This window comes from Phlebotomus papatasi, chromosome 2 (assembly GCF_024763615.1).
Source record: "Phlebotomus papatasi isolate M1 chromosome 2, Ppap_2.1, whole genome shotgun sequence".
Classification (NCBI taxonomy): Eukaryota; Metazoa; Arthropoda; class Insecta; order Diptera; family Psychodidae; genus Phlebotomus; species Phlebotomus papatasi.
Window position 1 is genome coordinate 37,601,355 of NC_077223.1, and position 18,926 is coordinate 37,620,280.

Sequence of the window (18,926 nt, forward strand, 5' to 3'; positions counted from 1 at the left end):
ATTGTTCCAGAGCAATTTCAGCCACCTTTTATCAGATTTTAAGGAATTTATGTTAGGTGAGTTTCTAACATTTGGTCCTTCGAGTCGGATGCATTTAAATTTAATCGTCGTTTCTTCGTCAAAGGAATTTGGACAGTCAATTTTCAACTGTAGCAAGAATAATTGATCTAATTGTGTTACAGTATGTCCGGTTTTAGACGTCTCAAAGATCATCTTTTTGGAAGCAGATTTATGAATAACCTATTAGGATCAGCCTTATTATCTTCCCAATAATTTAGTTTTCAAATTACTCGTTAAACGTCATTTTTGAAAGATAGGATGGGACAAGAGCTACACATTTCTAGTAATGCTTCAATTAAAGACATCGAGGTGAAAGTTTATTCTTCAAGTTAAAGTATGTAACCTTGTAAATGAAGAATGAACAAAATTTATATTAAATCAATGTATTAACACTAAACCTAGCATGACCCGGTTAAATTGACCGGTTTAAAATTAACACATATTTAAACGGTACAATGTCACTATCAAAATTTAAGAATTTCTTATAAGCATGTTTGTAATATATTTTTTAGTGTTTAAATTTAAATTTTTTGCTCTTTTCCTAGACAATTTTGTTGAGTATCCTACCCTACTGCGGTTTGTCATTTGACTAAAAAACGACCAAAAACGGTCGGTAGGTTTCGTGTTAAGTACAGTTCTAGTATTTTATATTCATCACTATTTTGTGTTTATCTACTATAATAAAGTTTAATTAATTTTAACATCATGATTATTATACAAATGCTACACAGAAGTGTAATTAAATTAAAAATGTGCAATAAATCTGGTGTAACGATTTTTTTTGCGTAAAGTCGAAAGCCTAAAAAGTTAGTAATGTACAAGAAATTTCTTGTATACCTCATTGTGTAATATAGTGTGTAAAAAAGGAGACAAAATTAACACTTAGTATTTTAATTTAATATTTTATATTTTTTATTTGATGGACATATATAATAAAAAACTTGTTATTTATTGCTAATTATCTAGCGTTATTATTTGTCATCATAAATCGATATTTACATTAGGATAATCGTTTAATGTTACATAAAATGTGCATATATGTAACTTAAACAATGTTTAAATTTTATTTCAAGTGTAATTAATTTATTTAAGTAAAGTTTAATGAGTCAGAATAGTATTTATGTTTATAAAGATGTGACTGGTTTACCATAAAAAGTGCATGTGTGATATAATACTTGATAATTTACTTTGTAATAAATTTAAATATTACATGAAACGTGTTAATAGTAGTACTACAGAAAAATTGAACATTTGCATAAATCTATAACAATAAATCGTATTGATGTAATATTCTTTTATCATTTACTGTATACACCGATTAAATATGCATTTTTGATACATTTTAATTTCCTGTTTCTGTACTTAACATGAGATCATATAAAAGTTTGGTCGTAACATTTAAATTCCAGTTCGAGCAATGAAAATGTAAAACATTTATTAGCAATATTATTGTATTATTGAAATCTTGCGGAAAGAATAGTTTGCCAATTTAATTCAATAAAGACCAAATGAAACAAGTTATATTAAATAAAAATTCCAATACATTTAGTATAAGATTGCAATCAATGTAGGATCTTCTGTGTTAATTTGCAATAATTTATTAATAAGTGCGCACATTTTTATTTATTTATATTCTTCTTTAAATGGGTTTTTCTTAATTACCCCCTACAATTACAAGATGGGGTGGTTAATTGGTTTCTGTATAATTTAGAATTGATTTTATATTATAAATTTCCTGAATGTTGTCTTACTGGTCATCTACCCAATACCACACGGTATATACAGAGGAATTTGAGGAATATGAAATATTTTATAAAAAAAGACAAAAAAATAAGAGGTAGAGAAAACTAAGTTTGAAACAGCAGGAGATATTTTTCAAAATTGCTTCTTCTCTTTTGTCGCTCCAGTCAAATTATTTCCATTTGGCTTCCCTCATATGAAGACTCTTTAATAAACTTAAAAAGACATTCGGGCTCTGGAATATTAATTAGACTACATTCTGCGCCAAATAGAAATATTTGAAGAGAGTTGATCTTTTATGTTTCTTTTTCGCCCAAAATATTGAAAATTGAAAACTTGCGGTTAAAAGCGATCAGACATTGAGAAATATCTTGCCATATTGAACAGCAAAACTTTCTTTTATTTAAATGGAAAGTAATTTGAATTTTTCAAAACTGTACATTCATTTTTTCTCACGCTATTTTTATCACGATGAGCCATTGAAAAAAAAGAAAACACCTGTGTGAGCTGCATAAATTATGTAATGCCAATATATTCTAGATGAATGACATGAATAAAGAAGTCAAAGAGTGATTTAACTGGTTTTCTTAATGTTGTTTTTCTCTTATCTTTAAATTAAAAAAGGAAAAGAAAACCAACATAGCCAAAATGGAAAATCATTTGGCAAATAATGTTGGTATATCTCACTTTAATTGTCTTTTTCCTGGTTTTTTCTCTCTCTCTCTCTGGTGCCAATTGATGTTATTGTGAATTGCAATTAATGCTTAGAATTCTTTCTTAACAAGTTCATAACAATGTATAATTATTTAATGAATTGTTAGAAGTCAATGCCGAAGCTCTTGTTAAAACAGCTTGCGACTGCTGGGCGGCTTGTAAAAGAGTTTCTCAATAGACTATGGAGAAAGCAAAGAATTGAGGTGAACAAATAGGTTTTCCTATCATATTACAATGTAATACATGTATGGCTTTTTTTTATGGATGGTGAATTGTGCGAAAATGGATGAAAAGAGCAACAGTCTCGCCAGAACGCCAGACAATCAAGTAAAATGGCAAAATTGATAAAAAATGCTATATTGATGCCTTTTGACCTAATGTGATGACCCCTCTCTTGAAGGGGTCTCGTGCGTCATAATCAGACAACAAAATTGATTTCTTATTCTGTCTGCTGTTCTAAATACTTATCTTAATAAATATTCTACTTAAACTTAACAAAAGGCTTTTAATTGTTTAACCTGCTTTTCCAAATAAATATGTTTTTTTTTACTACATGCAAAATGAACTTATCTTGTTTAATACCATTAGAAAAAAAGTATAAAAAATTAATAATTGTAAATTTTCAAACTAAAATGAATCTTGATAGGGGAAAGTGCCTATGCTTCACACGGTCCCAAGCTTCATAATAACTAATTTTTTCCTATATTTCTGAATAAACCTAGTTTTTAAAATATGGGCGCGAAGGAAAAATTTAGTCATTATGAAGCTTGGGACCGTGCAAAGCCTGGGCACTATCTCCTACTTTGGATTTCTGTAACAATAATATTGATTGCATTTACAGTAGAACCCCGCTATAGGCCATCGCTCTATAGTCCACAATTTATCGACCGTTGATTTCAAAACACTGATTTTATGTTAGGTTATGTTTTTTGTACGCGACAAGCATAATTATTTTAATATTTTTGCAAACTTAATTGAGTAGTTGTGATAATTGTGATCCATAATGAATAAAGTAAGGATAAGTACCACAATCGCAAAGAAAGTAGAAGCCGTCGAGCAATTTCAATACTAAAAGTCGTTGATAATTTTAAAAAATGACATGGACTATAGTGCGACCCAAGTGTCAAATCTGGAACCAAATATGGCCTATAGCGAGGCTCTACTGTAACTAACTTAAAAAGGGCTTAGAGCAGTGGCATAAGTAAACTTTCTTTTTGGTAGTTTACTAGTTCACTATCGAGTATCGACTTTAACAAGTTCATAAATTATCTATGAACTATCCCATATTTTAATGCAGAAGATAGGGGATACTAGAGCAAAATTAGACAGAGAATGAATTTTTTCATTACGTATAATTTACAAAAAATGTTAGTATCTGGTTTATAAATATTTTAAAAAATAGGAACACATTCCAGTTCAAACCTTTGAAGTGTGAACATCGTTATTTTTTCAGTGCAAGAAAACTATTGTGGTTTTTGTGTTTAAATTAAGATAAAACAATTTTTAATCAGCTTTATATATTTATTAGTGAATTTTTGATCTTTTATAGTTAAATAGTGTGAATAATTTAAAACATTACAAAAGGCAGTGTAATAAAGAAAGCCCTCCTTGGAGGGCAAAGAAAACTCTGGGGAAAAATGAAATCTCATAAAAAAGGAAAGGAAAAAGTTTCAAATTCATCCCCGAAAAATCACCCCCTACCCAAAGAAGCGCGTAAACCATATTCGAGACAAGAAAAATCAGAGGACATCATGCCGCATAAAAAGACAAAGATATCACCAGAAGACGAAGAGATGAATTTCCAAAAAATTCATGAAGTGATAGGAGTTTCACCAGTGAAGACAATAAACACCCAAAACGAGATGACTCATGATGATGCAGAAATGGAAATTGCAGCTGAACAAATAACATCTGGAAAAAGGGTTAGCAATGAAAAAAAATCCGAAGCGCCGACAAAAGAACTAAAGTACAAACATACGGATAGAGGTCCATTTGTGATTGTTCTGAGGAAAGAAGACACACCGTACACAGAACTCGCAAAAACCATTTTAAAAATTGTTGGGAAACAAAAAATAGAAAAGATCATAAAAATGGATGAAAACAGCATCAAAGCAACCCTCAAAGACCCCGAATCGGCCAATAAAATCCTAAAAGATACTGGAATAGCAAGACTGCAGAAAATCCAAGTATCAGTCCCAGCGATGTATCTTACATCAATTGGGGTAATTGACGATGTGTCAACAGAACACTCAGATGAAGAATTATTCGACTCACTGGAAGCTGATGAAGCCATCACCAAAATTGAGAGGATCTCAAAATGGGATGAAACAAAGAAGGAAGCATCACCCACAAACAAGATAAAAATTTTTTTCCGATGTTTCACTCTCCCGAAGGAAGTGAAATTATTTATGATACCCTATAAAGTGCGCTTCTTTTTCCAAAAACCTACTTTTTGTTCCAACTGTCTCAGCTATGGTCATTTTAAAAAAATATGCAAAAAAAATGAAAAGAAATGCCAAATATGCACCAAAAACGAAACTCCCAATCACGAATGTTCGACATTCTGTAAGTTCTGCCAAACTGGGGACCACAGAACGAATGATATCACCTGCGTTGAGAGGAAAAAACAATATAAAATCAAGGAAATAATGGTGAAGCAGAAGAAAACATACAGGGAGGCTTTAGAGGAACTCAACAATGGAGGAGATTTTCCAAGACTACCAAAAACTGATTTTTCAACCGAATACTCTCAAATTAGAGATTTATCTGTTAAGAATGCTGGTCTCATTGAGGCACTAGACAAAATCAAGGACTTAGTGCGCGAAATCTGCACTAACGTCACATCGGAGGAGAGTTACAAAAATGAGGTATTAGTGATTAGTAGATTGAGAGACATTTTAAAACACAACCAAACAATCTTTGTTTAAATGATCAAATTAACTCAAATTAATATTAGAAGTTTGAAAAGAAACAAAGAAGAACTTTTATATTATGTCAATGATATTAAAAGTGATATCATATTATTAAGTGAAACTTTTACAAAAAAAGATGAAATAGTTAAAATACCAGGTTTTAAACTATTTTTAAACAGTAGACTTGTTGGATGGGGCGGTGTGGGAATTGCAATTAGAAATCAGTTTGATGCAAATGCATGCATACAAAACTCATTTCAATATAATGCCATCGAAGTTGTAGAAGTTAAACTAAGTACGAAAGATAAAACCTACAATGTAATATCTTGTTACATCCCACCTGATTCAAATAATGAAATAGTTAAACAAGACTTTCATAAATTAATAGATACATATAACAATAAAGAAAATGTCATTCTAGGTGGAGACTTAAATGGTCACCATGAAATGTGGGAAGATAATTCAAAGAATGATAGTAGAGGAATAATTTTAGCAGATATTATTACCGAATCAAATCTTATTTGTTTGAACAATGGATCTCACACTTACGTTAATATACATAAAAATTATAGTTCAGCAATTGATATAACATGCGTTTCCCAAGATCTAATCACTAATACGAGTTGGTTAGTCGATAATTCACATTTAATTTCTGATCATTATGCGATTTCTATAGATATTAACAGTAATGACACCACTTATCACAATAGTATCAAACAGAAAATAAATCATAAAGGTATTGAAAGTCAGTTACAAGAAATTAATTTTGAACATAATCCCAATTTACAAGAAATAGAGAATTGCCTTAAAACTATTATCCAGCAAAATACAGTAAATATTAATATACAAAACAACAAATATATCCCAAAAATCTGGTGGAATGAATACCTCACAAATCTTTGGAAAATCAAAAGAGCTAAATTAAGGATATATAGAAGAACAAAAAATCTCTTCACGCTGATTGAACTCAAAAAAATAACATGTAAATTAAAAATAGAAATAAGAAAAGCTAAAAAGAAAGCCTGGATAGAATTTCTAAACAGTATAAATCCAAATCATGATATAAAAACTATCTGGAATAAAGTAAATAAGTTCAATACCAAAAAATATAAGGGGAATAATAGTATCTTAAATAATGAAGAAATGGGTAAAAAATTCTTATCGAATAATTATGTAGACGAAGATGAACTTATTATTCCCATCGAAAAAGTAGAGATTAATTATGACTTCTGCCAACTGCAAGAAATAGATCTCATAATAAAAAATAGCAATAAATCAGCTCCAGGCATAAACAAAATTTCCAATAATATTTTAAAAATGCTACCTTCAAATCTTTTAAGAAATCTCGTTAACAGTTTTAATGAAGTATGGAAAAGACAAACACTCCCAAAAGACTGGAAAGAAATAAAAATCATAGGCATTCCGAAACCCAACAAAGACCCATCTAATATAGAAAACTATAGACCAATCTCATTAATAAATAACATTGCTAAATTGTTTCACACTATTTTAAAACAAAAATTAGAGAAAATATTAGAAGAGAATAATTTAATTCATAAGAATGTTTACGGTTTCCGTAAAAATAAAAACATAACAGATTACATCATTAAACTAATTGAAATAGTACAATCTAACAAAAGGAATAATAAAAAAACCATGATTATTATAACAGATCTAAACAAAGCATTTGACAGAGTAAACGTTTTCATCCTAATTGAAATATTGAAGGACATGAATATTCCTATTGAAATAAGAGAGTGGATCAAACAATTTTTAGTTAACAGAAAAGTCACTTTAGAATCAAATGATTACAGTTTAACAGTTAATACAAGTGCAGGCCTCCCCCAAGGGTCAAAACTAAGTCCAACTCTTTTCAATATTTATACATCAAATGTACATAAATTAAATGGAGAGCATTGTGAGATCATGCAATTTGCAGATGACATTAGCTTAATTATCTCAGGAAATACATCACAAGAACTATTTTTTAATGCCAATACAATTCTTAGTAAATTCAATGAAGCCATTAACAGATTGAGACTGAAATTAAATCCTGAAAAATGTTCCTTTATGATATTTGATAATAGCCGTACACATAATAATCAAAATGTAGTTTTAAATTATGTAAGTTTAGAAAGAGTTAAAAAGCAAAAAATTTTAGGAATAATAGTTGATGATAGATTAAGGTTTACTGCACATATAAGACAAGTGAAAGAAAACTGTAAAACTTATATAAATATGTTAAAAATCTTCTGTAAATACCATGGAGGAGCTCATCCTAAAACTTTACTCAACGTTTATAACGCCCTAGTTAAATCTAGAATTTTATTTGGAGTACCAGCATTTTTCAACAAGGACCAAGGCTGGATAAAAAATCCTTTTCAAGTGATCGCCAACCAAGCACTGAGAGGAATTATGGGATACACCAAATCAACTCCAATTAACGCTATTTTAGCAGATTCAGGCGAATTACCAATCCAAATGGAAATGGAATCAACAACTGCCAAGTACATCGCAAAAAAGATGTCCTTGGGACAAAGAATACCCAACTTACCGCAAATTAAACAAATTAAAAACGTACATAATTATCTCGAAGACATTGCTATAGTAACAAAAGAACAAAATATTCCAGTTAACCTTAAAATCAACAAAAGTTTAATAAGAGGCTGTGCTAATAAAAGACAATTAAATAATGTAATATTAAAACAATGTGCACTAGAAACTATCAACCATTTTAAAGACTATGAAAGCATTTATACGGACGGTTCTCTAGCCAATGGCAAAAGAGGCCTAAGTATATTCTTTAAAAATAGTGGAGAGATATATAAAGCAAAAATTAATCAAAAAGTGTCAATTAAAGAAGTCGAATTAGTGGCAATTTATTTAGCAATAAAATTCAGTGTAACTATGAAAAAATCCAAAATAATAATATACAGTGACTCTAAAAGCGCGTGTGAAAGCTTAATAAACAAAAGTAATAAATTTTACGAAAATAAAATAAAAAATCTTGTAAGTGAAAATAATATCTATGTGATTATACAATGGATGCCAGGCCATATAGGAATAGAAGGAAATGAAATAGCAGATAGAGAAGCAAAAAAAGCGTTAGACGAAGGAGAAGAAACAAACATTAAAATAACGTTTAAAGAAAGTCATAAAATAAGAAAAGATACAATGTGGGACATATGGAAAGAAAAATGGACAGCAATAAGTGAAATTAAAGGAAAATTTAACTATGAAGTGAGAAAAGGTTTGCTAGAACCAAAACCGTGGTTTAGTGAAATAAACTTATCAACAAAAGAAATTAAAACTTTATCAAGAATCCGAACTGGACATTGCTTTGACAAAAAATTCCTCAACCTAATGAAAATAGAACAAACTAATTTATGCGAAAATTGCAATGAAGTAGAAGATATAAACCATTTAATAATCAAATGTGAAAAATATAAAACGATAAGAGATAACTATATCTCAATTAAAAAAGAAAAAGAAGACATCAAAAAAATACTAAATCCTATTAACCATAAAACCTATAAAGACATTTGTGCGTTTGTAACAAGTATCAAAGCTTCCATATAAACCAGTAAATAGTTGAACAGTTGAACAGTTAATATTCATGTGAATTCAAATGTTACCAAAAATATCCTGATAAACTCACAAGGGTTGCTTATTTCGACTTATCCTTAGGTCTGTAGCAACCCTGTAGAAAAAGATTTACAATGATCTTTAATCCATTGGCAACACACAGAAAACATTGATTAAAAAAATATATATATATAAAATGGATATCATGGATGATATCATGATCATCAACATCAACATTATAGCAGCGAAGACACACTGAAGAATTCAACACACATCAACAATTCAACGAACTCAAGTGGCTATATGGACCTTTGCTGAGTCTGACAGCCGTACAAATTAAAAGAAGAAGAAGAAGAAGAAGAAAAAATAGGAAGGAAGGTGTTTACTTCGACAAAATTATGGTTTCCACTATATTTCATTCCTTGTAAGGCAAACTATAACATCCCAATATCTAATACCGCGTGACTAATTTTGCCCCAGTCTCCCCTATTAATTGAATTTACGAAGAAAGTTCAATTAGTGATTCACTACCGACTCAATCCAGACGTTTAGAATTCATTTGAATTAAAAGGAATCTCATCTTGACCAAATCGGTTGAGAAATAAACTCTCTAGAGTCGTGTTAACCCTTTAACGACGAGGCATTTTTTACGGACTGAAAATTTACAATAAAAATTAAACTGAGAAACATAGTCAATGATTAGTCTTACATCTAACCTTGGAAAGTCCACCAGAGTCTGTCGGTGTTTTTTGTGCTTCTATGAACGATAGGGCTAAAATATCCCAAAAATTTAAGTAATTTTTCTGACAATACCAATGAATAATATTTTTCGCTTTAATGAAAAATATTATGTATGAGTATATTGTAGTTTATATTGCCAAAAGGGTTTTTAATTATGAATTTGAGAATTTAAAAATTCGCCGTTTTTGAGTTTAAAAATTTACTACATAGCAAATAGCTAGAGACTTGCAAAAAATATTCTAGTTTCCTTCAATCTTCAACTTTACAATTATGTACAGATATAAGAAAAAAGTAACTTCAGGTAGTCAGGAAAAATTATTTTCTTTATGGGACACCGGTGTTCCAATCGTTCTTAAAGGGTTAAGGAGATGACGTGAAAGGGTTAAGAGCAAAAAAACATCTTTAGTTAATGTTGATTTATGGGGTAGGGGGTCATCGAAGACCGAAAATAGATTATCTATTACTGTTTGGCCTATATACATCAATAAAACTAATAGATGGTAAATGCACAAAGATAATGACACAATTTTTCGAAAACCTTTATACTTCCAACATTTTGTCAAAATATAATCTTCTGGGGCTAAGGAATCAAACGTAAAAGCTCACAATACAGTAAGTTGTTTAGCTAAAAGGAGATCAAAAATCTTCTTTGGCCAAGTGATTGTTTTTTAATCCTACAGAATAAAATGATCTTATTTAAAAACGATTGCGTTATATTTTGGGCAGAATTTTAATGAAAATGGTCAGTAAATGTGAATTTTTGTTAATTTATAAACAAAACCGAAATCCTAAATTTTATATGCTATTTGGTTTAAATGGATATACGTTTTCAGTTAATTTAGAGACATCTGATCACTTTTTAGTTTTCTACGGTCTAAAATAGAATTCTATGGATCTTTTTGAGTTTTTACTGACTTTATTTATTTTTATTGAAAAAGTGGTTATTATTTTTAACTCTTGCAAAATATTACGATTTTATAGTAGGGTCGAAGGAACACACATCGGCACTTTAAGAATTTGTGTCATGCTTGACCTATTGGTACTCTTTTTGTACCTTTTTGGATGGGATATGGAATTTGAATGCTCGAGGAGTTAAAATGAGATTAATGAAAAAACATCATATTGCACTTGCGTTTTATTAGATACATAAAATGAATTTCAATATTTTGACAAAGCTAGATTACCTTAAAGCAATAACTGGAAAATGTGATCCTAACTCTATTATTTGAAGCTTTATGATATTTTGGATTTTTATATATTTGTGGAAATTTTATTACAAATTTTGACTAAAAATCCGGTAAATGTGTTAATGAGTTATATTTGGGAGGTTTGGCGTAATCAAGACCGGCCTGTTAAATACCTAGAACCCATTCAGATGTATTCTTTTTAGTTCAAACTATTTTAAAGGCCTTGGCTCTCAAAAGTGAAATGAAAATCCTAAAGATAGGGTTTGGGTTTGAGGCTAGGCAGTGTTAAAAAAAAACAATGACTTTTCTTTAATGATAAATAGAACATGGGAACAGTAAATAAAAAAATAATAGTAGAACGTTTTAGCTTTTTCGGCTTGAAAAATATGAATAACGAATATTTTTGATCATTAGAGATATAATTTATGCTTTTGTTTGTAAGGTGCACTCTTGAAAAAGTAGGGTAAGTGTGCCAAATTTCGGCATAATTGTATGCAAGCGCCAAAGTCTCAAGTTTGAAATGTAATATGTTTAATAGAAATTGATTTTTTTTATTCCTTCTACTTTAGGAGTGTTGCTTAGAACCTTGTACACAGTTTATCCTCTTTATTTACTTTAAAATTATTCTTAATACATTTTAAAATGAATAAAAATGTAGACATAGCTTTGATGCCCTATTTCGGCCACCTTCATTCTCACAGTTTCTTGCCCTTCGGGAATTCTTCTAATATCTTTTTCACGTCATCTCGTTTGTCGAAACCACATTTTTTTGTTATTCTTTTGCATTGTCTAATCTCTAGCTCTAGAGTATGTAAAAACTAAAAATTCATGGAAATTCGAGGAACAAAAACGTGGCCGGAATTTGGCACACTTACTCTAATTTCTATTTTATTTTATCTATTACATTTGTTTGTATAAAAAATTGGTTTATGATATTAATACGTCTAAAATTTATGACCCTTATTATTTTTTGAAATATATTTATGTTGAAGTACGATTTAAAAATCTAGAGGCTTTAAAAGAATAAGATCAATCGCTTCTGTTTACGAGTATCTCTTTAAAAGTTTTATACCAGTTTATAGCCTAAACAGTTAGAGATAGTTTTTGCAACTTCAAGAAGACCCATCCTTAATAATTTTACAAAAATTCCACAATAGCTTACCTTCTCTGTTTCTTGAATCAGACTTGAATCTCTTGTTATCTGGATTATCGATATGATTGCACATATCTTCTTGGCAGCATGTCAGAAGCGCTGTTGAAGATCTGATTTGATGGTGCCTTCCACCTTCCAAATTGCACTTCAAGTGTTTATCTCTGGAAAAAAAAGAAGTGAGAATAATGATTATTTAATACAATGTTTTTCTGCGTAAAATCTTGAAGTATGAGAGATTTAGCACTGAGATTAACTCAATGACTCTCAATAATACTTAATTATCAAGTTAAATCAGGTAGTAATTTGTTGCACTCCACGCAGTACTATGGCATGCTAAAAATTCAATTTATGGGAAATAATTGTGTGGATATGTATTTAAGCTGTTGGTGCGAGACAAATTAAATGAATTTGCAACTCTTGTGCGAGAAACTTTCCTTGTCTCCATTTGACTGCTGTGACATTTTACTGCCCACTCATGAAATTTTTAGCTCTTGTCCATTTTCGCTCCATTAATAATAAATTTCTGAGATAGTGTGGCTTATATTCTTCTGTCTTACATCTTTTTTTTTGCTCTCATTTGCTACAGATCATATCTTTGGTTTTTATGTATATCCATTTCTTTCCACCAACCCAACTTTAAGAATGCAATAATCATTATGAATGGCTATAAAAGAGCAAATTAAGAACGAATAACGAAGAGCAAAAAGAAAAAAAAACATACATATAAATTTTGAAATTCCACCGAATCATTAGCGCATCTCAAACTACTTGCTTTATTTTTTTTAACGTAAATAATTGGAAATGTAAATTTAAAATTTCAATAATGATATACTACAAAAATTAGAAGTCAAAATTCTGTTGCAAAATAATAAAATAACAATAAAGATGTTTAGAAGATCATTTAGAAGATGATTGAGATAAAATACAAAATATGTTTCGACATTTAATTTGCTTTCAAAAAAAAATTAAGCTCTCCTAAAAGTCTGACAACAAGTTTTGCAGTAGTAAACATATTAAACGTTTTTTTCTTCTATCACAAACACCTTAATACTTTATCATCAACCCGCGCAATAATTGTCAATGTCAACAGATCCATGAGGTGTCTCAGGGGATTTTTATATATCACCCAAAAAAATTATCAGAAAAAATATTCCCATCTTTCAAACACATGCTTCCCGTTTTCTTTATAATTTTTCATAATTGTGGGTTGATGCGGCGCCACTCTCAAGATTGGCTGTTTATAAACAAGTTTTACATGTTAAGCTTTATAAAATTGCATTTTAACACTTTGTTAACCGTTTGTTGTTGATCTTTTTGGCCAATCTTGATTTTAGTTCTTTTTTGTTAGAGAACAATTCCCAATAAAAAATTAGAAATATTATATTATTTATTTATTTGACTTTTCGGAATTTACATCTACCATCACCAGATATAATCCAAATTTTGACGTAACTTCTATTTAATTTTTCTTTTTTAATTAAATTTTTCTATTACTAGAAAATTTGAAATTATAAACATTTTTTAACGAATTATTAATTGTATGTAAATACTTCTATTCACACGGTCATATTGACTATCACTCTCGCGATAAAAAGGTCTATATGACATTTAAACTCAAAAAAATGTTTGATTTGTAATTGAACAGACAAAGGTCAGTTTGCCATAGATTACATCAAGAATACCATAAAAGCTCGATTGAAAAAGACATGATGTAAAACACAATGCAATGAGATAAAATGTTTCATTTTTTGTAATGGTCCGTTTTGATAAGTACACAAAGAAGTGTAATTGCTGTGATTATATATTAGTCATATTATCAGTAAAACTAAAGGAATGGTGGGGCAATTTCATGCATGAATTTTGGAAAAAAAATTGCTACGAAAAGATATAAATAAAACCATAACTTGCAATACCAATGAGCGACAATCTTTCAATTTAATTGCTCATTTTTACTTAGGGTGAAAGGAACACCTATTGACACTTTAAGAACTCGTGTCAGGACTTATTGACACCCTACTCTGTACCATTTGGAATTGGAATACGAAATTCGAACACTTATCTTTATCGAAAAACGCAGATTAATAAGAAAACGTTATAAGGGAAGAGTACCACGGATCGGAATGTTAAGAGACATACTCAATATTTAGTTGAAAATACAAGCTTTAAAACACTGTTTGCTATTTTGTTGTATGTTAATCGGTTTAGTAATTATCCATTTAACTATATCTGTGCATTTGCATTTTAAATTTTTTCAATAATTTAATAAGGAATAGGTCTAATTGCAATATGCACTCAGTACCTCGGACCGTCATGAATTTAATCAGGTGTCTCACGAAAAACTGGTTTTATAAATTAAATTTGAGCTAATGCACTGCATTCTTGTGAGAGTTAAATGGTAAAAAGTAGCTAATAATTTTTAAATATTCATTTTATTTGAAGATACATTACAATATTAACCTGACGATCCGAGGAACACTGCCGATCGCTGGTGCTCTTCCCTTATTACTGAGATTTTATTGGATGCATTAAATAAATTTCAACATTTATTTATTTTTATTTATATTTTATTCCATTAAAAGTACAGGTGCAAGTGTTCCAATTTTAATTTAATTACTACATCTCTCATTCAGAGTATATTATAAATATTAAACAGAGGTTTAGAACAGAAAGAAATTTATAAATTATAAGAAAATATAATAAATTATATTACTTAGATTTTATTGGATGCATTAAATAAATTTCAACATTTTGGCAAAAGTGTCAATAGGGGTTCCCTGTCGAAGAGGTGTTCCTTCGACCCTAATGGCAAAATCCTAGAATCCGTGTTTAAATGGGGTAATTTCACGCAAAAATGGGGAAGTTTCAAAAATAAGGAACTATGAGTATCAGAATTGATTTAAATCAGTATATGTTTCTATCTGGAATTGTACAATACTTCATCTAGCTATTGATGGATAGAGAAGGATGGGCAGTTTCAGGCATGCATGTTCGATTTACTTAGGATAATGAATTATCTAGTAGAATGTGTAATGTTTATTTTTAAATAGTCAATAACCAAGAGAAACTCTTAGGCTTTAATTAGTTCGAATAGTTCAGAAATGTTTAGAAAAATAATTAAAAAAAAAGTTCATCTTCCTGAAACTCTTCTTATCCTAATGCGATAGAAAGATTACTTCAATAGGTTCGAAATTGGGTAAAATTATTATTATTTTTTTTTAAATTTTCTTTTTAATGCAATAGTAGTAGATAAGTATACAAGGCACTAGGTTTTGTTGGAAAATGGATGATGCGGTAAAAGAAATCGACTGCCTGTGACTTCAGGAAGTGTGAAAAGATTTATCCAAGGACTTGTAATAGCGGAAAACATGATCACAAGGACGAAATTTTAGAAAAAAAATGCAAGAATAAGGTAATTTTTACATTATTAGAGTAAAAATCGTGAAAATGTACGATTTTGCTATACGTTAAATTCCAAATTTGGTAAGAAAATGTTGATGGAATTGTAGACTATCACTGTCTTAGAGTTACTTCGAACCTCCAGGACAAAATGATGGAGAAGTAGCATTATTGATAGTATGTTTAGCAATCATGTGATTTTCTAGGAAATCTGGAGTAACCAATTTACCAGATTATTTGAACATCACTTCATCAGAATCCTAATTCTAACTAAACCTACTGATAAGGGCTCGAAGCTTGAGTCGGAAGCTTTGGAAAAAATCAGGAGTTTTACTTGAGAGATCCCCTTTTCCGATGAATTCCGATAGCCTCCATCAACTCAATCCTAACTGCTTTAGGGTTCATTTTAAAAAGGAATTCCCACTTTGCCAGAGTTTAAAATTATTTTCAATCAATTTTGCATTTATAGGGTAACTGTGCCAAATTTCGTCATATTGAATTTTTTGTTACTTTTCACTGCTCGAACTCAAAGAGAGAGCGGTTGTATAATCCACTTTTTTTTCATCTTGTGACACGGCTAGAGGCCAAACGGTAAGAGATATAGACATGCGGTCTCCGACGACCCCCCATAAATTAACATTATAGGACAGTCTTCTTTTTCCTCCTTCCTTCCTAACCAAAATCGCGTTTTTAGTTTATTTCGAAAACGGCTCCTATAATTTCTTCAATTTTTGGAATATGTTTTAGATGTAGGCAAGGCGTTTTAAGGAGTGTTGCTTGGAACTTTGTAGACAGATTATCGTCTTTGTTTTATCTAAGATCGTTCTTAATACATTTTAAAATGAATAAAAATATAGACGTAGTGTTGGGTAATATAGGCCACTAGGCCACTTTAATTCTCATCCTTGCCTTTCCGGAATTCTTCCAAAATCTTTCTCATATCATCTCATTCGTAGAAGTAACATTTTTTGTTATTTTTGCATTATAATAATTTCTTGAATATGAAAAAGATAAAAATTCATGTAATTTTGAGGAACAAATAAAGTGGCCGAAATTGCAAGCTGACCGAAATTTGGTACAGATACCTTACTGAAAAAACTTATTATTTTTATTGATCAAAAATATTTATTTTTTATTCATATAGATACAGTACAGCCTCGCTTAGGCCATATTTGGTTCTAGATTTGACACTTGGGTCGCATATACTCCATGTCATTTTTTAAAATTATCAACGACTTTTAGTATTGAAATTGCTCGACAGCTTCTACTTTCTTTGCAATTGTGGTACTTGTCCTCGTTCTCTTCTTTATGGATCACAATTATCACAACTATTCAATAAAGTTTGCCAAAAACATTAAAATAATTACGATAACATTGCGTGTCGCGTACTAAAAAACATAACCTAACTTAAAATCAGTGTTTTGAAATCAACGGTCGATAAATTGTGGACTATAGAGCAATGGCCTATAGCGGGGTTCCACTGTAATTACTTTTCAGCACAATATTTTACAAATCTGGGAATTGTTTACTTATTGTGTTTACCTCCGTCTTGACATTTTCAAACTAACTATTATGAATAAAATGATAGAAGAGCCTTCTCATATTGTAAAAGAAATAAAGAAATGTGAAAAGTAGCACAGTACACTGTGAAGCTGTCCCGTCATCCCCTATGGTTAATGATATTTTAAAGGCTTTTAATACCTTTTTAATAAAGACACAACACAACAACGGATTTTGTACGAAATTTTAATTGTGAAGAAATAATTAACTTAATACACTTTTCAGAATCTTAAATGTGTGTTCCTTATGTGACAACAGCATTGTCTTGGTTTGAATTGGCATAAATTGATTGAGATGAATTTTTTGTGATACCACATAACCAGAACAATGAATTGTATTGACTTCTATAGGGGCAATTGGAATGTTATTATGTTGATTGTATATAAAGCTACTATATTGTGGATTTTGTACTCACTTGTCTCCCAGCAATTCCATGCAACCATGTCGAGCTGGCAGGTCATCGTCATCGGCCAATTCTTTGACTTCACTGAAGCAGCCACCATTGGCTGCTGTTCTGCACATGTAGCTCGTTGTGATGCAAATGGGCAGGTTGCAGTAGCATCGAATATCATCTGAAAGAAGATGATTGAAATACCACAATAAGCCAGGTGGATACCAAATTACGTTAGAGTAACTATTGACAAAGAAAGATGAGAACTTTTCATTACCACAGCCATAAAACTGAATTATGGAGATTTTAAAGAATATTTACGTGAAATAATTATTGCTTTTCCCATGGCAATTGATTTATGAATATTAGCAATATGACGAAATTCAACCTTTATTTGATTTCGATTAGAAGTGTGATTGATAAGATAGTGTAGAGAAATGGCAGACAAGAAGAGACATAGATGTCTTAGGCCAAATTCAACTTTTTATGGGACATGATAAGCATAAATTATGAAATTGGCATAAAACCTGGAAAGTATTATGTTTAGAGAGAAAGTGATTTAATGTCAATGCAGCAAGAAGATCACACAAAATTGATGAATGAGATGGAAGAAAATGATTAAACAAAAATTGCGGCTAAAGACTTTTTTCTTATCACGTGAGAAATTCCATTTAACTGAATCACAATTTGAGTTGATGACGAAATCAGCCCCAATTTTGTGAATTTCACAATGAATTCTGGAGGAAATTTATGTTTTCGATCTTATATTCTCAAATCTTCATGATAAATCTCCTTCCTCCAGGGCATAATGTTCCAACGAATTTAGCAAGACGCAGTTATATCTGTCTTTGCTTAATTATTTCACAATGACTTGTTGAATCAATGTGCTCGCCACGTTCATCAAAGTTTTATCTGCATCTCATTCGTGAACTTTTATTACTTTGTATATCATTTTTAGTGCCATTAGCTAGTTTTTTTTTTAAATGAGTTCTCATATAAAGCCGTATGGTTAAAATTTTCAAAGAACCGCAAAGTGAGAGGTCCTCTTTGTGTTTATCTGAAAACTTTAGAGAAATACAAGCGAATAGTCATACAACAATCAAAATACAAAACTCTTGGCGCTATAGAATTATTTACACTAGCGCACCACAAATTAGAAGCAATATAGTCATTTAAAGTGATCGTTATAGCTCAAACTGCGTGCCATGAACGATTTTTGCTTATTTAATTTATACACTATATAGTGGCAATAATTACACATTTGGGAATTATATCGTGGCTTATACTCCCTTTCATTTTTCTCTGAAAATATGACAAACGAGACTTCATAAAACGAAACGATAGAAAGGTAGAAAAGATCATTCCTGCTTAATTACTGCATTTTCCATTGGAAAATCGTGGAAAAAAAATAATTTGTGGATGTCTATATATTTTTCATAGTTACTGTTGATTCATGTTTTGTGAAAAGAGTAAACATGAAAAATTTC

General features: G+C 30.3%; 1 protein-coding gene across 1 annotated transcript in view; it reads right to left on the reverse strand.

Moving 5' to 3' along the window:
• The window catches only part of LOC129804117 (uncharacterized), a 62,674-nt gene that overhangs the window by 4,472 nt on the left and 39,276 nt on the right, over positions 1–18,926 (reverse strand). Inside the window, exons 2-3 of the mRNA XM_055851197.1 lie at positions 17,464–17,620; positions 12,102–12,253 (exon numbers count right to left, since the gene is read on the reverse strand). Coding sequence (XP_055707172.1) covers positions 12,102–12,253; positions 17,464–17,620 — 309 coding nt within the window. The remainder of the gene's footprint in view (positions 1–12,101; positions 12,254–17,463; positions 17,621–18,926) is intronic.